At 40.0% G+C, this 24,583-nt stretch overlaps 2 protein-coding genes across 3 annotated transcripts; both read right to left on the reverse strand.

Annotated features, from left to right (window-relative positions):
* Positions 1-73: 73 nt before the first annotated feature.
* Positions 74-19,700, reverse strand: wdr95 (WD40 repeat domain 95). Of its 2 annotated transcripts, XM_048980691.1 has the most exons (31): positions 19,532-19,700; positions 18,389-18,632; positions 17,142-17,165; positions 16,703-16,756; positions 16,499-16,582; positions 16,101-16,166; positions 15,709-15,939; positions 14,379-14,464; positions 13,571-13,663; positions 13,409-13,454; positions 13,270-13,316; positions 12,694-12,811; positions 12,287-12,356; positions 11,410-11,653; positions 10,696-10,801; positions 9,178-9,329; positions 7,594-7,696; positions 7,203-7,309; positions 7,033-7,112; positions 6,543-6,597; positions 6,398-6,443; positions 5,051-5,110; positions 4,702-4,870; positions 3,750-3,848; positions 3,553-3,611; positions 3,273-3,417; positions 3,114-3,153; positions 2,734-2,822; positions 873-1,063; positions 645-748; positions 74-515 (listed from the first exon to the last, which is right to left on the reverse strand). In XM_048980691.1, the coding sequence occupies exons 1-31, from the start codon at positions 19,597-19,599 to the stop codon at positions 302-304; spliced, it is 3,294 nt and encodes a 1,097-aa protein (XP_048836648.1). In that variant the 5' UTR covers positions 19,600-19,700; the 3' UTR covers positions 74-301. The 2 variants fall into 2 exon arrangements, with proteins under 2 accessions (XP_048836648.1, XP_048836649.1); XM_048980692.1 differs by lacking the exon at positions 17,142-17,165.
* Positions 19,701-20,222: 522 nt separating this feature from the next.
* LOC125711610 (testis-expressed protein 26-like) lies at positions 20,223-23,969 on the reverse strand. Its single transcript, XM_048980716.1, has 7 exons — positions 23,579-23,969; positions 23,384-23,468; positions 23,099-23,261; positions 21,872-22,028; positions 21,533-21,709; positions 20,993-21,154; positions 20,223-20,520 (listed from the first exon to the last, which is right to left on the reverse strand). The coding sequence occupies exons 1-7, from the start codon at positions 23,595-23,597 to the stop codon at positions 20,387-20,389; spliced, it is 897 nt and encodes a 298-aa protein (XP_048836673.1). The 5' UTR covers positions 23,598-23,969; the 3' UTR covers positions 20,223-20,386.
* Between the last annotated feature and the right edge of the window lie 614 nt (positions 23,970-24,583).

Here is a 24,583-nt window from a genome sequence, read left to right on the forward strand (position 1 = left end):
GTGTGTCGGAATCATATTCGTGTTTCCTATCATGTTCTGAAAAATAATGCTGAATTATAGTCTCTCCTGTATCTCTTAGGGGAAAAAAACCCACCAGAGTGATGTTTCTCATGGCTCATTGTACTGGAATAAAGTATTTATTGCTCTCAAAGAAGAAAGAGATTTACTTTACAAGCCTCCCATGAGGGTCTCACCTGCTTTTCAGTTTCACTGTTGAACTGATGCTGATTCACGAAATAAATTGGAAAAAAACTGCATAGAATTTAAAAACCAGACAGCTTCTAAGGTCAATGAATCAATGTCAACTGCCTGTACTTAGATTGTTAAGAAATCGAGAGTCACAGGCTGAAATCTCCATAAAGTCGGGTGCTAAAGGTTTGTTTCCAGCATTAAGATCAGGACTCGGCGAGATGGTTGAAGTGTCAACAATGTCAAAATACTTCAGAGAGTGGTAAACTTTGCCCCCCCTGTGATTGAATAGCTTGTTCGTGTGCTTGAATATTTCATGCCGGAGCCTAAAATTTAAACAAGAATGAGCACAATTGACTGACTGCACATAATTAAACGTGGAACTATTTGGCGATTCATCATGAAAATGTGATTTCCTTAACTCATTTATAGGATGATGTGGAATTTAGACTCACCGCTTCCCAGGCTCGGTCGGGTAACAGGCGTTGTTGACAGCATTCTCAATGTCACTGTCAGAGATGCTGAGCGATGGCAATGGAGGCTTGCTGCGCCAGTCAGGCTGAAATTGCATTTTGAGTGGGGGAGTTATGCTCAGCATTACAAGAGACAGGCAAAACTGAAACAGATTAAAAGATAATGAAGGAAAAGAAGATGGGAATGCAGGTACAGAATGAGGCACCAACATTTCTGTCATCTGCATTGTTGGCATCCTTTTCAGTGTCCAGGCTGTTTTCCACTGAGACTTGGTGCCCACTCTCCAATGACAGGGAGGCCGGCATACTCAAGGGGTCAATGAGGACCTCATGCGGGGCCATGGGATGCCTCCAGGAGGATGGAGTGTGGATGCTCCAGCGATCAGCCTGCCCAAATGTCCCTGTGGGAAACTGAATCTTACCCAGAAAATCTATTATTTCACAATTTGGAGTTTCCAACTCATGTACAAAAAAAAGAGCACATCCAATTAGGGTAAGTGGGTTTATGGGTAATAAAATGAGCAAATAAATTCCAGAATTCTTGGGGTACTAGACAGTAAGAATTCTCATTAAAATGATGAATGGTGGCATAAATACAATTTCATGAAAGCTCCTTGTTTCACATTTGCATAAGCGTATTACACAAATAGTTTAAGTATAGCATGTAAATTAGAAAATAATTACAGTTCAATCACTGTTTGTTACTCACAAGCGAGATGAACCAGCCAGTTATTGGAATGGCTTGATGGTATTTGTATGTGAGGTTCTTTATTAATATTTTTTCTATACCAAATATTATTTTGGGTTTCCATTAATCATAAAGGTGACAGAAATAACAGATGATCAACAACCATAACTATTGTTAGCAGCTCTTAAGTGTATTTTTCAGCAACAATAATAACTTTACTTAGGAAAGACTGTACTGTATAAATGATTCATGGTGACCTAAGAGTTGACCTGAGATAATAAGATAATAATATTTTTAATCTATCAGGCATTTATTGTATCCACAGTCAGTTATAAATGTATAATGTGTGTCCATGGTCTTTTAGCCAACAGTTAAGACTTCTTCCTAACTCTCATTAGATATTTGCAGCCTGAAGTGAACTGAAGCAGAATAAATGTTTGAGGAAAAAAAAATAACTAGTTACCATGACAGCTTCAGCTAATCCCCCATGATGAGAAATTTCAAATTGTCCTCTGGCTTTTCCAAGCCTAGTCATTTGGAGATCTTACCTGCCACATACTGCCTGACATCCCAATATTGCAGAATTCTCCGTGGGTGCCAGAAATAAGCATGCAGATGTGTGAAACAGTTTAATTTTGTCATTGTCATCCACAAGATTAAGCCATGGCTGAAAAGATCCCCATTAGAGGTGATGTTTTATAGCCTTCATTGCATTGATGAAGAAATGTATGCATGCTGAATCGATGCCTATTTCGTCGCTGTAACTCATCTTTTGTCGCTTGCGCAGAAACAGGTAAATGAACTACCTCAGTATATTGTGATCTGTTCTTAATGAAATATGTTCCAGAAATCTAAACGAACCATCATTAAAATTATTGATAAACACACATGAAATGGGGGGGGGGGGAGATAAGTCCTCTTGTGTGTGGGTATAAGATGGGTTTGCACCTTCCTATTTAGGCATCCATCCACCCATTTTCCAATGGGCACGAGGCAGGGAACAACCCAGGATGGGGGGCCAGCCCATCGCAGGGCACACTCACACACCATTCACTCTCACATGCATTCCTACGGGCAATTTAGCAAGTCCAATTAGCCTCAGCATGTTTTTGGATTGTGTGGGAAAACCGGAGTACCCGGAGGAAACCCCACGATGACATGGGGAGAACATGCAAACTCCACACACATGTGAACCAGGCGGAGACTCGAACCCGGGTCCCAGAGGTGTGGGACAACAGTGCTAACCACTGCACCACCATGCCGCCCCCCTACTTAGGCATGCAGGACATAATCTATGAAAGGTGCAGGAACCCTATTATTTTTCTGTTTAACCCTTTCATTTTCAGGCTAATCAAGGCCAGAGCAGCCCAGCGCAGTGCATACCTATGAATTCCCCGTGCATGCTCCAGAGGTGTACGGTGCAATCCACAGAGGAGGTAAGGAGCACCTCCTCACTGGTGATCACCTGCAAGCTTCATGGGAGGCAGAGAGAGCACTGACTGAGCCCCCGCCAACAGCATCTGCCCCACCATTAGCAAACCATGCAAAAGAAGGTGCTAGACTGCTCACCAGGATCTCAGAGAGTATCCCACAGCTCACTAAGGGGTCAGACACCTAACACCCAAAGCGCATTACCACCTCTATAAAATTGGCATTATAATGATTACAACCAAGATTTTTAAGGGTTTTGGAAGGAAACACCAGGAATTGTTTCTGGCAAGCCTAGAAGAGCAGCCTGCCCGTGAAAAAAATTGGGTATTTACCCCGTGATGCTGCCAACATGTGCACGCCAATAGTTGACAGCTAAATGGGCAAGACAGACATACTTTGTTACAGCACATCATGGCGCCTTTAAACAATGATCAACTATCTTCTGCGACCAGGGAGCAAGTTTAAGGTCGGTAGGGATAAGACTTTCTTACTCCTTGGTGCCGCCTGCTGCTGATCTGGCACGAGTGCATATGCATCAATCTCAAAAACAGAGATGTAGCCAACCTCATCAGCTACATACAGCCAGTTCTCCTGCTTGGAAAGAGCCATTTTGGTAATCTGGCGTTTCAGCCTGGACTGGAAAAACAAAACAAAAACAAATTGTTATGCGAAGTCATCTGTCGAGACGTTTCTGTGAAGCTGCTAACCACTGAGGAATCTCCTTACTCTTACACACTCAGAAGTTTAGTGGCCTGACGGTCAGTAACATACCGCTTCAAAGCTTGCCAAAAGCTGCCCTCCATTCAGAACATTCCAGAAATGGATGTAGCCTTTTGTTTGTTGTAAATGGAACAAAACTGGATTAGATTTTGCTAACTTTTCTTGTGTGATGTATAAGTATGAATGAGTTCTGTCACACATGAATGTGCTGTGTTGGCTGCAAATATGGTTGCCGTGACACCACTAACCTCTGGCTCCTGATGATACCATGCAGGCAGCATCCATGTGACCCGTGTTCAGGAGCCGGTTCCTCAGGAAAAGGATGCTCAAAACACTGATGTCAACATCTAACGTTATGGAGAAAAACAACAATATTGAGCAAACAATATATTGTTTTGTTAGGGCAAAAAGGGGAATATTCCTTGTGATGCAATAAGGTCCGGGAAAAGTGGCTAGAAGATGGAAGAATGGATAGATGAACTGAAAAAGTGAAATTGTATATTGTACAAAGTATATCCTCAAACGATTAAAGCTTCTAGTAGACTTTCTCCTCCATCCATTCATCCATCCATTTATCCATCCATCCATTCAATTTCTGTACTTGTCTTATTCAAGGCCGCAGATGACAGAACTTATGGGTGCATGGCAGGGAACAACCCATGATGGGGAAGGGGGTTCTGCTCCATTATTTAAAAAATATTAAACAGATTTTTGAAATTAAATATCATATACTGTGCTTTGGTGAGAGATTCATTTCCTCAAACTAGTTTTTGCTGTGAGACAAGCAGCACATTTTTGTCTTCCTGCAGTGGCCTTTCAGAGCTCACTCACATGGGAAGATTGAGTGGGATTTAAAATGTTAAGCTGCTTTCTCTTGGCTTACGATGCAGCCAAAAGATATTAAGAACTTGTGGATTTACTGAGCCCATGAAAACAGCCTGTTCAATGCATATCACACTAATAATATTCATACTGCTGCAAAGACAATAAAATCAAACCCCGGTGGTCAGCCCCAGTCATTTCTCGTTAAATAATTGACAGGTTAATCCATTTTATAATGACAGGTACCATGAAATTCAGTGATGTTTAATTTAAAAGCTGATTGACATGCCTTTCACTTAAACCTATAATCTTTACTGTGACCACAGACATACGCACACACACACATATTATAAAAGAAAAAAGGTTCTTTCTACTGACATGAAGGTGCATTGTACACACAGCCTGGAGGGTTAGGTGTCAGGATGCGGCACTGCAGGTGTCCGGAGACCATGTTCCACACGAGGATCTCGCCATCATGGCTGCCAGTGGCCAGCAGCGTGGGGGGGGACAGCGCCATGCACAGGATGTCATCTTTGTGGCCGCTTCTCTTAGGATACCGAAAACGAGGGAAGGCGTGAGACCAAGGTGCCAGATACCTGCATGAGACTGTATTCAGTATGAAACGGAATTAAGTCCTTTGTCCACATTACCACCCCTCTGCCTAATTTTAATAACCACTCTGGGCTCCTTCTTTGGGAATTCCCTAGGGAAGTGTTGACATTCTCACCAGGTCATCCGGCCATGGAGGCAGGGGTTTCTGGATGTGGAAGATGTCCTCCGGGGAATCCTTTCCAAAATAGCCGACATTTGTTGAAAAGAAAAGAGTGACTTCATAGGAATGGAATTAATTGTTAATTCTTGCATTTGTCATTTAAACTTGTAATGCTAAATGTCTTTATCTACCAATGAATGAGGAGAATACTGGTGCAGATTATTCACTTGACATACTATTATTGCTGAAATATAATAAAGTCAGTAATTGTGCACTGCCTCTTCTATAGCTCTGATGTTTTCCCTGTGCATTGTTATTAATCCATCCTTTTCCCTGAATAGGATGAAAGCTGTGATTTCCAGTGAATTGTCAAAAATTTATAGGATGAAATTTAAACCAACAACAAAAGTGCCCTCATGTGGAGAGTTCATGCAGAGCCCAGCTTCCTGGATGACAGGCAAGCCAGTACAGACAGCTTGGAACGAGGGTCCTCCCTGCTTACGGAATGAGGGTGACCAGGAAATGAAGAAACTCTCCCTGCAATATGAGTCATGACAGTTAAATATTACGGCTTTCCGGCCTCTTAATGACCATGGGAATGAAGTGCGGCTTTTCTCCACACAATAACACATTAATATTATTGCAAGACTTGCATGTGGAAAGTCGTTTGTATTTCACTTCTCATTAAAAATATATTGCATTGGGTTTAATTCTCCCCCATTTAAGCAAGATTTTTGATTTGAAATGTTTTTTAAAAATCAAACCTCTTACAAAGGATATCAGCCAAAAATGACAAGGACATACAGTAACAGATATGGAAACCTGGGAAACATCCAAGGAACTGGCCGTCACCACAATCCCTTCCAGTAGTGGAGGGTGAATGATCTGAATATGGGGCTGAGATTTTTTCATTACTGCTGTATTTCCATTGTCTTTTATTTATCTCATCCATACCGTCATCCTCTTCAGAGACACTCCCTAACAAGAAGCTGAATACTCCACTGATTTTCTGTTAACATAAGTTCAAGTTCGGAAAGTACAAATCCAGACCATGATTCTGTTTCAACAAACCAGTTAAGTATATGAAGTCACATTCACAAAGAACTAAGCAGGTAGGTTGAAACTAAATTTTGGTCTGGATTTGTACTTTCTGGACTTGAAATTTACACCTCGTTAAACAATGGTACAAAAATGAAATAGTACCATTGGGGAAAAAAAAAAACGTACAAAAGGAATTCTTAGAATATAAGCTTGGACAACCTTCTTGTGTCACTGTTCTTATAAAACACCAGCAACGAGGAAAAGAAGCCTAACATCCGAGGCACCTCCATCGATTTCAGCACCACGCAGAAATACACTCACGGGGTAAACATGGATCCTCCTGTCCCAGCCCACAGACATCACATACCTGCCAAGGGGACAGAAAGACCCAGCAATCAGGACGAAGGTCAGCCGCCCGCCCCACATGCACAGTCCACAAATGTCACATTCAGCGCTCGCCACTTACGACTTCCTGTTTACTGTGAGGTAGGCGCAGTCACAGACTTTGTGACTTTCTCCATCTACAGGAGAAAAATTATGACTCAGTCAGTCAGTCAGTCAGACAGACAGACAGACAGATGCATACACACACTTTAACAGGTTCAGTAATTTCTATCATTGTTGATCTGTCTTCATTATTATCTAAATACTTTCTACACTTTTAAATAATGTCCTAAAACACTTTCATTTTGATAAATAGCAGTTTAATCAATTGTATGTTTTTATGTCTTGTTCATTTTAATTGTTTTTTGTACAGCACTTTGAATAAACAATTGTTATTTATAAATGTGCTATATAAATAACCTTGACTTGACTTGATACATACATACACACATACGCGAAAACCAAGAACCAAATAGTCTACAATGAATAAATATCCTGCTGAAACGTGGCTATGTGTTGTTAGGCACCAAAGACCTATCTGCACCTCAGAATGTATGAGTAACTTCGCCCACCTTCCCTAAAAATCTTCAGGCACTGGCCATTATTGAAGTTCCAGGCTTTAAGGGAGCCATCCCTCGCTCCAGTGATCAGTCTGCGTGGTGAGAAGATAAAGTCAAACCTTTATTCTTATCTTAACATGTCCACATGGTATTTATTATTAGGCAAAAGAGCTCAGGCAAACCTCCTTCCCTTTGAGTCAAAGGTTAGACAGGAAATAGCAGAGAATCCATGGGCATTTCCAAACTCAAAAACTTGAGTTCCTGTATCACAATCCCATACTTTCACCACCTGGAACATGACAAATGAACTGGATTTGCTAGGGTATATTTGGAAGGTATACATTTATAAAGTCCCTAGAGACAGTAACAGATCTTCAAAATAATAAATAAAACGCGAGGCAAAAATTCACAAAACTGTCAGGTCAAGATGGCAGTGTTGTAATGTCTGTCTGCCAACATTAGACAGGTTATAAAGCGGCTTGCGGTGGGGGGCGCGCCTGGCGGAGAGCGTGCGAAGGCTGCCTTTAATCCGCCATCTGCCACTGTGCGTGGGAGGAGGTGCTGTGCACTCACAGACTGCTCGCTGCAGCTGACCACCTGATGAAGCTCCTCACTGTAGCCACAGCACAGCACTGGCTCCCGGTGGGACGTGACCAGGTGACCCAGGGGAGGCGGCCTTTCCAAGGAGGCGGGGCAAAAAAAGGAGTGTGGGAGAGAAGGTATAAAACTCAGAAAGGAAATATATTTGCTTTTGGAAAACTGGGTAAAAGGAAAAGAAATTTTTAGTAGTATTTGTTTTAATATGTTTTTTTTCAGTTTTGTTTCCTTTTCAGTTTAGTTTTATTAGTATTTTTTTAAAGGGGAGGCATCTGTTCATGGTGCAGACTGTTTCCTCAAATAGTGGCCAGCAGTATAACAAGAGTGTGGGGGTCAAATCATTGTGGCGGGAGGGCTTGCAAATATATATTTTGGTGTTGGTTTACCTTTACAGATAGGTACATTTTATATCTAACAGTTGCCAGTGGTGAAATTTGTCAAGTTTACTGGCCCAAACTGGCAGAATCTTCTTCCATTGTTTTTTATTCCATGGAAAACAAAAGATTGATTAGTGGGCCACGTTTAATAATGAATTATAAATGTTGTGGGCCTGTACATTAAGACCTCTTATAAGTGGTGAATGAGCAAACGAAATTCCTCATCCCTCCAATACAGAAAATGGCTGATCCAATGTAATCATCTCTGTTATTGTAGTACTTAAATCTTTAGCTCTGGTATTGTTCATTTTGAATACTGAATATTGGACCGATGCCGATATTTTAGCTGATATATTATGCAGCTCTAAGTTTTTGTCATTTTCAGTGGTACCACCCGTGTCTGAAACACAGTTTAATCGTGTGGGGACATATGTAGCTGTGACTATTTGAGATGCTCATCATGGGCTACGTTCACCGCTGATAATTTAGAGGAGAGACCTCTGGTAGGCTAATATAGGCTGGTAGCCTACAGGCAAGTTTTTCAACTGAAAAATATAAATTAAAATAGAAACCACAAATTTTCATTGTAACACTTTACTTAAGGTCATGTTTTTAGTAATTTATAAATGCATTCATAACAAGTAATATTGCATTCATAAAATATAAACACTGCTATAAATATTTATAAAAAGGCATTACAGGTATGTTTACTGCACCCATTATAATGCATTATAGTGCATAATAGATGAGAGCTCCATAAAGCATTCATAATGCATAATACACATGGCTATAATGTGTTATGCCTTTTGATAAATATTCATAGCCATGTTTATAATATTTTATGAACGCATGATTATTTGTTATACATGTGTTTAGAAATTATTAAAAACATGGCCTTAAATAAAGTGTTACGATTTTCATTTCTGCTCATTTTTATTTTATTTCAGTTAGTCTTGGAGTTTGTTGTTTTAAATTCAGTTCAGTTTTTGTGTCTCACACTTTAATTGTTTTATTTCTGATTCTGTACTCATTATCCTTTGACCAGCCCTGCAAGAAAAAACTGCATAAATCAAGGTTAAAAAGTCTTTCCCCTTTCTGAACAAATGGGAAGCTAGTCTAGGCCAGCAGGTATGGCCAGGCCATTGGTGAATACATTACACTGAGCAGGGGACTGGGGGCCCACCGTGTCTTAAGGCACAGCCGGGAAATGGAGTCAGTGGCGACATAGAGAGCTCTAACAGAGGAGGAGTACAGGCAGGCCATCATTTCCCCATAGATCAGGCTGGCTTTGGGGTGAGCCTGGAATAGGCATGATTGGTCATGGATGTCCCAGATCTAAAAAGAAAGACATGTTTGATAAGAATACAATTCAGCTAATTGGCTAACAAATTATGTCATTGCTTTATTTAAGCAACTGACTGGTTTACCCAGTTTATCCAATTCAAATGTTGTACTGGAGGACTTCAGGATGAGCCCGTTATTCTGACTCAAGACCCTAAACCAGTGCTTCTCAAACCAGTCCGCGAGGACCCCCAGACAGTCAACGTTTTTACTCTCTCCTAATTCCCTGGGAGTTGGGAGTAGTGATTTAATCAACACCATCTAAACCAAGACCAAGTCATTACCAAGACCAGAGTGTACTGAGACCGAGACAAGACCAAGACCAAGGCAGGGCTAGACCAAGTTAAGATCAGAAACAGACTAATGTTGGAGTACAAATAACACAACACACTATACAATATGGAGCATAGGCACATCTTGGGGCTAGGAAGTATGGCCTAAAACTTATGTCACAGTATAATATATTTTATATATATATTTTATATATATTTTTTCAAAAAATTAATATAAATGCTTCGTACAAATGCAACATTTTAATTTTTTTTTCATTTATTACTTTATAACATATGAAAGAATTTGAAATATAAAACATTGTTTAGTTTATGATCCACTGAATAAACACTAACATAACAGTTTTAGTTGACATTTTAGCCTCAAACAACAAACGAACATTGGGCACGTTCTCTTTCAACTGATTTGACGGAGCTCAACATCAAACATACATATACAAACTTTTGTGAATAAATATTTTGAAAATATCAAGTAACCATCTTTCTAATAAATAGAATGTCGTGTTTTGTTTTTATTTCTAGTAGAACTCCAGCCCATTTATTTATTGGTTAATACATAAATTCTAAAATAAATATTTTTTCCCAGAAGAGTAGTGTGTGGATAATTGAGGAAGCAAATATGCACTTTGTTTTATGAATTATTAGAGGTGTTTTTTTTGTTGAAAATGTTTAAAATATATGCCTCATTGCACACAGGATTACTCTGGAATATTTTGGACGACCAGATCACGTAAATTCTCTCGATTGCAAAGATATGCCAGGTCTGGGTGTTACACTTAAACCAAAGATATGAGCCTGGGATTAACGGGTGTGAAAATCAACACATTTTGCGTTTTTTTGTTAACCCTTAGAACCGAACAGAGTCAAAGACCGAGTCAAAAAAGTTTGATTTTGAGACGAGACCAAGACCACAAAAAAGTAATCTCAAGACCAAGACCGGTCTTCAGTATTACAACACTAACTGGGAGAGGCCGTTGGGGTTCCCTGACAACTGGTTTGAGAAACACTGCCCTAACCTACAAGTAAATGTAGTTATGAGCGTGTAAGAGACATAACCTAAAGGACTCAACTTTAACCATGTTGTCCATGGAAACAGAGAAGATCCGGTTGTCCTCTGATGAGATGCACAGGTAGAATATCGGAGCGGAATGTCCCTTCAGTGTCCCTGTGGGCTTCCTGTTGGGAAGCAACAAGTGTCGGACTATATTTCCTTACTTGAATCACAGGTACTTGCCCTAAAAAACCCTACAGCTACTCTCCTCAGCTATGTCTTACTTTTCGGTGGTTTCAAAGCCTGGTGTTTGGGTATCCAATAAAATTCTGGGCCACTAAAGCCAAGAGAGGCAGATATACTTCACTCAAAAAACAGTGCTGAAAACCCAAGCATACGGATGAAGGCAAAGGATTGCACAGACATAGACATTTGGGAAGCAATTCAGCAACTTAGCAAATGAAACATAACTGGCCCACAGACAGGCAAATGCCCACATTACCATAACTACAATGATAAGCCCAGTAGATAAACAAACCAATATCTGTTCAGGAAATGCTAGCATCTAATGAAGGAATAGGATTTTTTCCATGATACACTATTCTTAAATATCAGGAAATTGTCACTTCGCCTATTGCATCTTGCTCTTCATAAGATACACAGATAGATATAAAGGCGATATACAGTTTTGGGGGCCATAGCACAGGGCTGGCCAGTGCCCAGCACCCTGAAGCAGGTAGAATTAAGGTCCACCTTAAGTCGTGAAAGCGAAATCAAAAAATATCTCCCTCACCCGGGCACATAGGGGTTCCACATACGTATGAGTCGGTCAAGCCCTCCGGTGACAAGCAGCCTGTGTTTATCGCAGAAGTCAAAGGTTTTTACACCCTTATAGACTGAAAAGACAGTCTGGTCCCAGGCTGTTCTTAGCTGGGGGAGGCCGAGCCCGGGCACCGTCTTTTTGAGTTTTACCTCTCTGGCGGCCTCCCTGACCTCTTCCACCTGCTGCTTAAGCTTGGTTGTCGGAGTTAGGCAACCTTAGAGTCGTGAACAGAGTCGTCACAGAGGTCAGCATGGTGCATCGCATCTGGTGTTTTCTGAGCTCGTGATGATAAGAAACTTAAAAAGCAATTTGTGCAATATGTGCAACAACACAGAAGTGTACAACTATGCAAGAGCTCAAAAAGACACCAAGTCACACACCTGGAAGAAAACAGCCATACATACATGCACACTTTGCAGCTGATAAATTAATCCCCCCCACCCCCAATTCTCAAATTAATCCCATCAGGAACCCGTTGCAGCAGAACTACCTCTCACCTCCATGTTTTTCAAATATTATTACCAAGAATTTCATTACAGACACGATTTGACAGATGCTTCTGCTTCCATTAAAAATGTGAGATAAATAGCCATATCCTCCTTCCTCTCAGGTCCTCACAGGGCCATGACTTGTCTCTAAGCTTTAAATTTTAATGAGGGGGTGGGCTGCCTGCTAATAATTGCTCTGTTTCTTAGCTGTTCTATTTCACAGCAAAAGGATCAATTTGGTGCCATCTTCCCGTCTCACATGGAAAGATGGTGAGCTAGAGAAAAGGCTGACGTGATCAGCGATGGGGGGCAGTCTGATAGGGGTTGTGGTGGGGTGCGGGGAAAAAAGTTGGCCTTACCGATAACGAGGGCAGTCGGCTCATGGTTCGAGGCAGAGATAACGGTGGAGGTGCTTGCGAAATACCGTACCTGAAATTCATTGTCAGAAGATTATTCAATAAGCTGCCAGGACTGTGGTCCCTGACAATACATTAAATCTTGTCAAATTACGAAAATCTTACAAAAATCAAATTGCGAAATCTTGTCAAACTACATGATGGTTATTTTTGTATGGTGGTCTCACGATTGTTGTTTCTACCGACATGATAATTTTACCCATGATAATATCATATTCAGCTAAAAAAACAGCAGGCTGGCACCCTTCCACCGAAGGAAGCTAAAAGTCTGCTAATTACTGCATGCTGCTGAAATGGGCCAACCGCAGCGAGACAGAGTTAAGCTCTTTGGGATATAGACAGTAAGTTACCTGGTTCACCCAGTCATCATGAACCTTCCACCGAATGAATCGCACACTTGGGGATAGAACAACGTTTTCTATGGTAACACTGGGTACATTTTCCACTTTCGGTGATTTTTTCCACATTCTGTGAAAGATAGTAAAAAATTTTAAAAGATGTCTGCTCCGGGATGGATCTCTAAAACCTCGACTCCATGCACAAATTTACATATGTTAATTTTCTTGACAAATTTCTGTTTCCTCATGTCAAAACATATCTTAGTCCTTCTTACTTTCAGGATACTTTTCCAGTTTACTAATTAGCGGGATGTAACACTATTGTCTCCCACAGAATCCGTTTTGGATTCTTCTAATCAGTAATTCCATGGACACAAGGCAAAGATGACAATTCCATTGCAATTGTCTACTTCTTATTTACCTGCATGTTTTGAAATGTAAAATATTATTGCACGGCATAACACTCGCTATAAGTGAGTTTGTTCTCATTCTGCTGAGGAAGCATAAATAGAATGATCAGATAATGACTTGTGTCTGTGAATGCCTCACCTTGATACTGACTGATAGAACAATGGCTAGGACATTTACCTCAATGTTTCTCCAACCATTGTCATTAATATGATGTTTACGCAGCCCTGGAATGCAAAACAATGATTGGATCGAATAAGTGAACGAAATTTTGCGGCCATATAATTGAAGCAGAAGAGATCAGATGAATGGTGGCTACCTGAGCATCTCCGAACAGGATCACACACTCATCGGGGCCTTTGTAGCTGTGGGAGGTGGGAAAATCATTGTGTTACTGTGATGGAGTTCCAGACAGTGGTCACCAACATGAGCGTGAGTGTGCATGTGGGACAGTGATTACATGGTGTTGAATGCTGCTCACCAGTAGTCCATCTTTAAAGGTATGGTCTCCAGGCCACCGATTTGGCAGTAAGGGTCCAGGGACGAAAACTCATAGAACTGGATCTCCCGGTCCCTGGGGGAACAGGAGACACTGACAGAGAGTTGCTGCCATTCACACAAGTGGACCCCACACTCCCAGAAAAGAGGGTAAAAATTTGTACCTTTGCTTGTCACTGGGGCTGTACCCTCATGGTCCGCCAATTGTACCCTTAGCTGTAGGTAATCTTTTAAGGTACAGAAATGGACTCTGAGGAACATCTTTGTACCATTGATGGTACATTAATACGGTTTCTACCTTTGGGATGTCCTGCAGAGTCCATTTCAGTACCTTAAAATGTACATTTAGAAGGGTACAGCCCCTGTGAATATTTTTTCAATGAACCATCCATTTTCTATAACCAGTGCAGGGTTTATCCTGAGAAACATGTTGAAAGAAGCAAATTCAGCCTGGACAGAATGTCAGGTCCATCACTTAAATTATATATACAGTATACAGATAGCAATCGGATCAACCCACATGTTTTTCACTGTAGGAAGTAATCCACCATGTGAACATGCAACCTCCAAACATATACAAATGGGACTAAAATCAAACTCACAACTAAGTTGTTGTCACTTCATTATTCATTGTTTTTGAGAAAACTTCATTTGCCATAGATGAAATTATCCCAAACACCTTCCATATACCAACTTCAGCTCTTCATTTGAAGTCACGTTTTACTGCTGCTTTGTCAGCAACGTGGTTAACTTTTATTCTATTAAGTCTATTAGTCTATCTACATGGTTACCCCGTTCCAATGATCAGCTTGTTGAACTGCGGCATTGTGATAAAATCAGTCGCCCATTTTGGCTTTCGATTCACTGGTCTTTCTTGCTGGATAAAAGAAAAGAAATTTGGAAAGTACAAATTATCAATTGGCCAGATCATTTCCAACCTTGATAACTCCAAAAGAGATTAATATTTTCCGAACATAATGGAAAAAATGCACACATCCAAAAAATACATACTATATGTAGGCCTGTCACGATATCAAATTTTGCTGGACGATTAATTGTCCCAGAAATTATTGCGATAAACAATAATATTGCCGTTGTGAGACCATTTTCAACTGATGTAATAATAATGGCATATTAATGCAAGTACATCCTTTCAACGATCAATAAACTTTAATTTCTAAAGAACATTTAACACTGGAACTGGAAGACATTTTTAATATCCAAAATCAATAAACAAAACAACCAAAAACAATAACTAAAATGAATTATGAAGTCTCTGCAAACAAAATCGCCCTTAAAATATTAAACATTAGGCTCAGTCAGGGAAAACAGGCAAAACTGCCAGTTAGGACCTTTGTAAACAAAAAGTGCGAACTAACAACAAAACACTCCATGTGAATAAAAGCAGGAGCCTCATCAGGCCGTATGCAAATCCGTAGCTACTTTAGTCTGGTAAATTCCGAGCAAGAAATATAATTTATTGCATATAATCATATTCACATAATTTATTGCCACATTTCACTTTACAGCTTATAGTGAACACATCTGTCTGGGCAAAATTAATAATTATAATCGGATGATCATCATAACCGATTTTTTCTTCTTCATGTCTCAGTCTAACGCCAGCAATATCGTATCCGTGGATGTAAGACAAGGCAAACATCTTAAAGTCCTTCTCTAATTTACTCGTTGTTACTTTGGAGAAGGATTTACAAAAGCGATGTACGTCGTTGACCATAAGTCTGTCTAAACATTAAGGACGACAGTAGCCGGAACACGTTGTCTTCCAAAAAAGCCCGGCCACGAGACGCCATTTTATTTTTTAACAAGCTCAAATCAGGTCACGCTAATGAGCATCAGGTTAAATGAAGAGAGGGGCGGGTATTTTAAAAAGAGCCGTTTAGGAGCCGAAGGAGCCGGCTCTTCCTGGTGAGCTGAGCCAAATGAGCCGGTTTGCTAAAAAGAGCCGATATTCCCATTTGGTAGAGAGAGAAACGAGGAAAACAAACAAGCATGCAAATGAAAATTATCTATCTCATTTTAATTATTGTGCAATTAATTTATTTATTGTTTATCGCAACAGGCCTAACTATATGGTACATAAAACATAAATACACATACAAACACCATCTTGCGTTTCTTCAGTTGAAGCTCAGGGGTCCGGTAGAAGGCTGTCCCGTCTTCCCGGATGGTGACCACAGTGCCGTTTGGGCTGTAGCAGATCCTTACAATTGGCTCCCCATGACACATGGTCACAGTGGAGGCAGGAAGAATAAATGCCACCTGCCTGCTACGAGAAATGGACTCTTCCTTCTCCTTGTATTCCAGTTGCATGTAGGTGCAGAAATCATCCTACAGTGAGTCAGGCACAGGGCTTCAGTAGTTAAGGATCAGTAGGGATAGCAATACAGAAAACTATGAGCAAACACTCACCTCATGAAGCGCATACTCGTACATTATGATTAAAATCTGTTAAGACCTGATAGTTACTTATTAATAGGGATCAATCTTACCCATCGTATCTTGCCATTTCCCAAGTAGTCGATCTTCTTGAAGAGCTCCTGGATTAGCTCATTCTTCTGCAGTATTCAGAACGTATAAAAAAGAGTGATAAATTTACTACAAGATCGTTTAATTTAGTCAAAATATATGTTTCATTATGCCCCTCAAACAAAGCAACCAGAGGTTAGTGAATGAGTACAGAGTGCCTCTCTATTTTGGAAGAATCAGATCCTAAACACAAAATTGTTCTTAGGTTAAGACACCTGACGTTCACACAACAGTTATTTTATCCAATTAACTGTTTCTAGACATAGTGATATGTAGCCACCCCATCCTTTCAAAGTTGGCTGTGATAGATCCGTAATAAATATCTTACAACTTCATGTAATATTTATGATAAGCATCTTACAACTTTATGTAATCCACAGCATTTCTTAACCATCAAGCTGAAATTCATCATGTCCAATAATTTCTTGCCACCTTTTTCATATTCCTGCAAGAAACAATATTTTTTATGTCACAAACACTCAAATGAGGATTCAAAATATATATTTTTTTCTTTTTTTTTTGCTTTTTTTTTGCATGTTCAGCCTCTTTTAAATGAATGACTCACCTCAAATGCAAATTTCAGGCTCATTAGATTTTCAAGTGTTACCTTCTCCTCAATCTATTAAAATGACAACACATTCAGTATTTATTTCTAACCTGTCATGCATGATAAACCGCAGCTATTATAAAAGTTTTAATGCTTAAAACTAAACATAATATCTCACACAACTATGACTCAAGTATTCTTGGCATCAGAACACAACTCCCCCTTGTGTTCATCTATCTAACTAAAAGTGAAAGTAACAAAATATCAGTATCTAAGTAATTTAACTCAAAGACAGTGTTCTAAAGATAATTACACTTTAGATTGCATTCAAAATGCTAAAGTGTGTGTGTTCTAACTACACAAAGGATGTTTACTCCAAAATACAGGAGTGATTTAAAAACAATGTTTAAAACAGCTAGAACAATGGCAGGCATGGCTCATGCAAACTCCCACTTACCAAGCAATTTAGCAAATCTGAATGCTTGCAAAAAACAAGTTTAATAGTTAAGATAGGAAACCATACAGTTAAACAATTTTGTATTTTGGTCCATTAAATTAGGAAGGAATAACAGGAAACCAAAAACGATCATAAATGCATAGAGGTATGTTTAAGGGTAGTTAATATGCTCTCTCTATTATTCCCATTTCAGGGAGATGCATGTCTGAAGTATCATCGGTGACACTCTCTGGTTTTCTACCTGTTCCCTAGCAACCCATGCGTTCCAGCCTATGACAACTCTTTGATCAAACATTAATAAATCACAGGTAATAAAGAGCCAAGATCCTTTGGAAAGCAGCACTGAAGGATGTATGAGTCACCTCTGTTTACAAAACAAGCCATCGCTAATGGCATTAGATGTGTTTTGAGGAGTGAAAGGTATTAACATTTCTGTGAAGAGTATGATGCATGCATCTATGAATTTAATTGAAGTGGAACTGGTATCTGACCACAGTCTTGGTGTATTGTGACTTTTGGTGTCTTTTATAAATATTCTCCAGTGGAACATCCCAGCAAAGACTTCTGGAGAAACAGCTGTTTGAGATTTGCTTGGGTACTTTATTTACTATATTATAAACCATTAATATCGTCTTCACTTTCTATTTTAACTCATAGCAAAGCTTTTGATGGGTTTTGAGTGGTTGACACACAACACAAACATCCTCTGTTAAGTATATAAGTATCACGCAGTTGGCTGTGTACTGTAGACTTGCAGCTTGTAATACAGGCTGAAACTCCAGTGACATCTTCAGGCTGCAGAAATTCAAGATGTGGCCTTCACATAATTCATGTTCATCTACCCAAGCAATTAGCAATAATAATCAGCCTTCCATAACAATAAAAAATGCAAACAGTTGCATTAAGAACACAATAATTTGACTAATAAGAATCCTGTGTATCATTACCATAGGAAGAGCTCTTCAACATGTCAAAAACTCATAAAGACCACACACTGTAACAAATGGACAATAAACTGAAATAACTGCTTTTTAAAATTGTCTATAAGTGTTTGACAATGTCAGTATAGTTTCAAACAATAAAAATAAGATTATTTAACTTATATTTGTCACACAGATTTAACACGACAAGGACAAAGACAATAAAGTGAGATCACACAAAATAAAAGGAGACATACAGAAATAGAAGAAATAATATTTGTATTGACATTTTCTGATTCAGAACTATGAAAATAGTATGAAACTTACCTTAAGATTGTAGAAGCTCCGCATGGATTCGGTAATGCGGTGGTGCCGTCCAGCCAAGGACAACATGTTGCCAAGAGAAACCGAGTGCCGTCGGTCTCCCTGCCTTAGAATCTCTCGCTGTAGCCACTCCGGGTGCTCTCTCCGGTCTTTGGAGTCATCACGCTTCAGAATGCATCTGCTATCCAGGGTTAATCTGTCGCTCTGCTGGACATCACGGGCTCTAGGTCCAAGCTCAGCTAGGACGCTAAACAGGGAAAAATATCTCATACATTCATTGAAGCCCGATTTATAGTTTAATTTTTTTTTTTTTAATCTGAAGAAAACATTTTTTAAAACATTGATCAGAAATGCTCTTTGTCACAGCAAGAAAGCCAGTTTCCATCCAGTAATTTTCTGTTCATTATCTAACCAGCAGTTATGGTGAGTCTGGAGCCTGTTAATTATTATGCCAGTACACCACCCTGTTTGTAAAGCTCCTAATGCACATGCATGTATTATGTACCCCAATGGATTTCACTCAAGAACTTAAAATGTGCTATACTATTCCAATAGAGACCACTTACTTTCATTTAAACAGGACGTCATCTAATTGAGTGATATACCAAGGTTTTTATCCTCAAATACCAGTTAGAATGGCTGGACAAGCATGAGATGAGCACCGCTAAGGTGCTAAGCACAACTGTACTCATTCTTCATGGTGCCCTTATGTATGTGTCAGAATTCTTTGGATGCAATAATGGCACAACAAAAGGCAGAGAAAATACCAGACAAGAAACATGGGAAAGCCCACGCAAAAAATGTAACCATGGCAGTAAATCAGCTTCTGTTAATCAATATTCCATCTTACTGTAAGGGCTAATTCTTAATTTACAGCCCTCCATGGCATTGCCACCATTGCCCTAACAACAGTAAACAAACACCACAAAACCAATATTCCCTGACACACAGGCAGAACCATGAGGCCTGAATTCTGATTACCAGGCTGCTCAACCTCGCACCAATGGTTGGTTAAACCTTAACTTAAAGCATTCAAATATTCCTTTGGTCATTCCCCAAATTCATCTACCAGATTGTAAGCGTCTATTTCAGTATAAGATATATGGGGGCAGATTAAGTAAAGATCCCAACATGAAAGCACAATACCTGGGGATACGCAGAGTCTCCAGCCTCCCCAAAGCAGATGTAGCGCGAACCTTCTTCCCTAAAGGCATTTCCAGTCGTAATGAAAGAGCTCTCCCGTCAGGAATGCTGCTGCCTTGCTTGTTTGGCCGTTGTCATTAGACGCCAGCTGCCTGCTTGCTTCCCTTGTAGTCCGTCCTACATTTCACAGATGCTTTCAGCAGACCCAGTTCAGCCAGGTCTCATATTACCTGCTACTCTACTGTTACACATCAGGTGGAATGTCAGGAGAATGGAATCGAATAATGAATAAAATAGAGGTATTTTATTAATCCCTATAGGAGAAATGGGCAGTTTTGTACATCCCATCTCGGTCCCCACTAGCGAATGTATATGGAGGTAACAGCAAGTTTTAAATTCAGAGCACAGGGTCAGCCTGTTTGTAGCAGCCCTGGTCCAGTTGCGGTTAATAGGCTAGCTCAAGGGTGATTTGAACCCATGACCTTCAGGAAAACAAGCACAGAGCCCTAACCCAGTGTTTCCCAACCGAGTCCTTGGGGAACCCCGGACAATCCGCGTTTTTGCTCTTGTGGGCCTTCATTCATTGTCAAAGGGTTCTGCCCATTCCCTGTAAAGGCTGTTGATGGACTGAAGCCAACAAGCTACTGTGAATTAGTATAACTACTCAAAGAAATACATCAGAGTTTCATTACTTTGGAGGGGCAGGATTTATTTTTCAGTATGTTATAGCAGTGTTTCAAAAATGCCAGGTTTAAACACACAAACATGCACAAGCAGGTATATCTGATACATTTTAAAAAATCATTTTGGATTGTGCTACAACATCAACTGGACTTTGGTTCCCTGAACAGATCCTGTTTACTGAGGTCCAGTCCACCTGGATAACCTATCAAGCCTGCATGGGCCCTGAGAAATCGTGAGAGGTGTCTTCGCCATTTTCACTGGACGGTCAGAGGCATCCCTTTGCAGAATGGCCTGCAAGACCTTCCTGTCTGCAAAAAAAAAACAGTCAAGGTCAACATTTATCTCTGTGTGCATGACATGGTGTGCAGGGCTGTTAGGCAGTAAAATATGCACACGATGTGACTTTAAGGGGCGGCATGGTGGTGCAGTGGTTAGCACTGTTGCCTCTGGGACCCGGGTTCAAGTCTCCACCTGGGTTACATGTGTTTGGGGAGTTTGCATGTTCTCTCCATGTCGTCGTGGGGTTTCCTCCGGGTACTCCGGTTTCCCCCCACAGTCCAAAAACACGCTGAGGCTAATTGAAGTTACTAAATTGCCCGTAGGTGTACATGTGTGAGTGAATGGTGTGTGAGTGTGCCCTGCGATGGGCTGGCCCCCCATCCTGGGTTGTTCCCTGCCTCGTGTCCATTGCTTCCGGGATAGGCTCTGGACCCCCCGCGACCCAGTAGGATAAGCAGTTTGGACAACGGATGGATGTATGTGGCTTTAGCTGAGTTTTACCTTTCTCTGGCAAATTATTAGAGAATTTCTGCAGCTCCTTGGGCTCAAGAGAGCTCAGTACGGCATAAATGTCCTCTGTTTTCCCCCCAAAGTGCACGTCGTAGGTGGTGAGTTGTTTACTGTTCTCTTGATTGCGAATATTAGCCGGAATCACAGTAGGTACTTTAAAAAAAGCATCAAACGTTATTCTTCAAAACAATCAATGTGATATTAAGTTGAAGTAGAACACACTATAAAATATATGCTAATTCTGCTTCATAAATTAATATAACCTAACTGCATGAAAGGCATAACAACAATGAGGGTGTTACACATATTCAAAAGTACAAATTGTACATTGTGACTGAAAAAAAAGTATTTTTCTTTAGATGAACTAGACTTCAGCAAAATATAAAAATGATGCTCATGAGTGATATCACTGCCTTTTTGTGGATATGAAAACCACGGGTTTGTTCAGACTAACCATGCCAGTGACTGATGTGAATTACAAGTAAAATGGCAGCCATTTTTACAGCACTTTACCATGTATTACAGGCTTACCTATGCCTTTTGAGCACACATTGTGAAGTGGGTTACACCCATAGCGGGAAGTGTTGTTTTTAAGCTCAGGCATCTTTTGTGGTTGCCGGTAACTGTCCCTCATTTCCGTCTGAAGACAGTAAGGAACGTCTTGTCCCTGGCTATTAGAACCTGAAACTGCATATTTCATCTGAAACCCTGAAACAGCAAAACATGCCTGAAATCAGTACTAGAAGACTGAGGTGGGGATGTTTGATTGACCTGCACTTTAATAAGCTTTTTTCATCCTTAAATGGCAAACCAAGATTGAGCAGGCAGGGAGACTGTGAACCCAGTAAACAGGAATATCACTCACATTACCTGGATGTATACCCAAATAGTCCACCTTGTAAGTGGAACGATATTGGGCAGATAAGGCATTTCTGATTTCCTGTTCAGATAGCGGATTCCTCCACGGAGACCTGCCATCCGCTGAGCTCTGCTGAAATCCCCTTGGCAGTCTCCAAACCATGAAATCCTAGGAAACACCAAATCTCAAGTGAGTCACACTATTCCAGGTCTGAGATAAAAATGTCACATGCCAGAAGGAAGACTTTGCCTGTCTTCCTGTTTATTGTAGACATAGCAAATCTACCTGGCTCATTTTTTTTTTTGTAGAAGCTTCCCTAAAGTCCTTTAAACTGCTACAGCATGCAGCCAGAGAATTTCTTACTGGAAATAAAACATACAATATATAACTTTGGTACTTGTCCCTATAAACTGTATTAAATTTAGAGTAAGCACAAAATGCAATTCTCACCTCTAAAAGCCTTAAACAGACTTACCACAGCCTATCATAGGGATCTAATTCTCCTGTTCACTTCAGCTTGATTGCTGCTAAACATCAAAAGCAGCTAAAGGGGGCATGGCTTTCTCATGTGTCCCTCCTGTTTTACGTAGTAATCTCATGCATTAAATTTAAACACACATTTAGGTCTAGAGTAAATATATATCACTTTGATCTCTCATTGTGAAAGGTGTCGAGAGGAGAATATATTTTGGGATGCTAACATTTCATGCTATTTAATCATATTTGCTTTTACATTGCCTGTAATAGTATACTGTTGAATCCATCTTATGTGTATGTAGGTTGCCTGACTCATATCTGTATATTATACTGCAAAGGATAAGTCAAAGAGGGATGTTCCATATTACACCTGCTTATCTCCAAGTCGGTACAAAGTTTCTCTTTCTGCCTTCCACTCAGAGCCACCTGGCTTAGAACAACAGCATCTAGAGTTAGGTTAACTTCTTGGCATTTTCCAGTGTATTCCACATATTTGCCAGTTGGTATTTCCCATATCTTTGCAAAGCTTCTGGCATTGTGGAAGACCCCTCTAAGCCTTCCCGTGGACGCCTGTCCCACTCCTGTCTCCTAGAAGAGCAGAATCCCTTGTCCTGCACCATCCTGTTTTTCACTTCATTCACTCACTGTCTGTGTGTCACACTGTGGTCCTGGGCAGGACGTTACTGTATTTCATGCCACTATACAATGTTTTGCAAAAAAAATAAGAAGAAAATGTATCTATAGTTAATAAGTCTGCATACTTTATTGGGATGTGGGTTGTTTCTTCTGTTACCAGAAGCAGTTCCAGGGAGTTTACAGATAGGCTTAGATGCTGATTTCCAGCAGAAGTCTTCACTGTATGCAGTAGAACCAGTGAGGGCAGTTGCCCAGTGTGAGCCTCTATGAATCGTTGATGTCATGGGCCTGTAAAATATGGCAAGAAAATACATTTAAAAACTTAAAATGGAAATAGATCAACAACACAAGTGTTCAAATTTAATGGCGTAAAATGGTAATTGAATTTACAAAATCCTGTAACCTCTCACCGTGAAGCAATTATTGGTGTATTGGGTCTGTAGACAAACTCGCGTCTCTGAGTCGTTTCATAAGGGTCCCAGGTTTCCTCATTGTCTACATATATAAAATAACATTTAAACATTGATTTTATTTTGGCTAGGAGTTCCTTTATAAATATAATTCAATACGTGAATTGTAACAATTGTCAATATTTGGACACTTACCAAAAGCAGCCATAAGCATCTGAAATGTCTCAATCTGCCAGACTTTCAAAGGCCTCCAATATTTTGTTACTAAGTTTTACGGGTGGAAACGTTTAAGATATCAGATTGTTTCTAATCTGTTCTTCCAGTTTAGACTTGAATTCGTTTATGCTGGAGAAAAAAGTGACAAGAGTTCAAATAGTAATAAAGCCATATTAATGATACCGTCTTGTGGTACGACCTGTGTTGCACGATGCATGTGAGGTGGGATCTTCTTTTGTTGTCTGAGTTTGCTATGAGGAAAACATCCGAAGAGAGAAAGAAGGCAGCCCGTTGTTGACGGCAAAAACGCAACAGTTGCCAGGAGCTCCACTGTTAAGTCGTCCTATTTGTTGTACTTGCGGCGGGGGGGAGCGGGTGCTGTTGGAAAAATTGCATTCAATACTTTTATTTGCATTTACATTAAGTAGTAGAAATACATCCAGCACAGTATAGTAGAAATATGTTTGATTTTAATCGACATGATTTACTTTGGTCTAGACCTAATACAGGGTAACATTAAAAATGAAAAGAAAATTATTTTAAATCGATTGATAACTGACGCATAGAATAACATGATAGGCATGTAAAAACAAATTCGGCTTTTAAATTACTGCATGTAATCTAATTCTTAATGACTATGTGATATGTACATTACTTTAACTGACAAGGTGAACAAATGAGCGCGATAAAAATTCAACTTGTTCAAAAATAAATAAATAAAGGACACGTACAATTTGATTTGAAAAACCTGGGGAATCCTCAGTCCAGTTTTTTAATGCGCTCATTTATGCTAGATCACATTTTCAAAAGATTTCCATTCGCAATTAATATTCCACGAGGTGGCGCTATTTACTCATTGTGATGCTATACTTGCCGTTTCCATTAGGTCTACTGTCTCTCTAGTTAAACATCGCATTCTTATCATCGATGGGTCGATTCTAGGATCTGACCCTTAGGGGGCTCACCTCCCTGAAGATATACAGT

This window comes from Brienomyrus brachyistius, chromosome 17, assembly GCF_023856365.1.
Source record: "Brienomyrus brachyistius isolate T26 chromosome 17, BBRACH_0.4, whole genome shotgun sequence".
Taxonomy (NCBI): Eukaryota; Metazoa; Chordata; class Actinopteri; order Osteoglossiformes; family Mormyridae; genus Brienomyrus; species Brienomyrus brachyistius.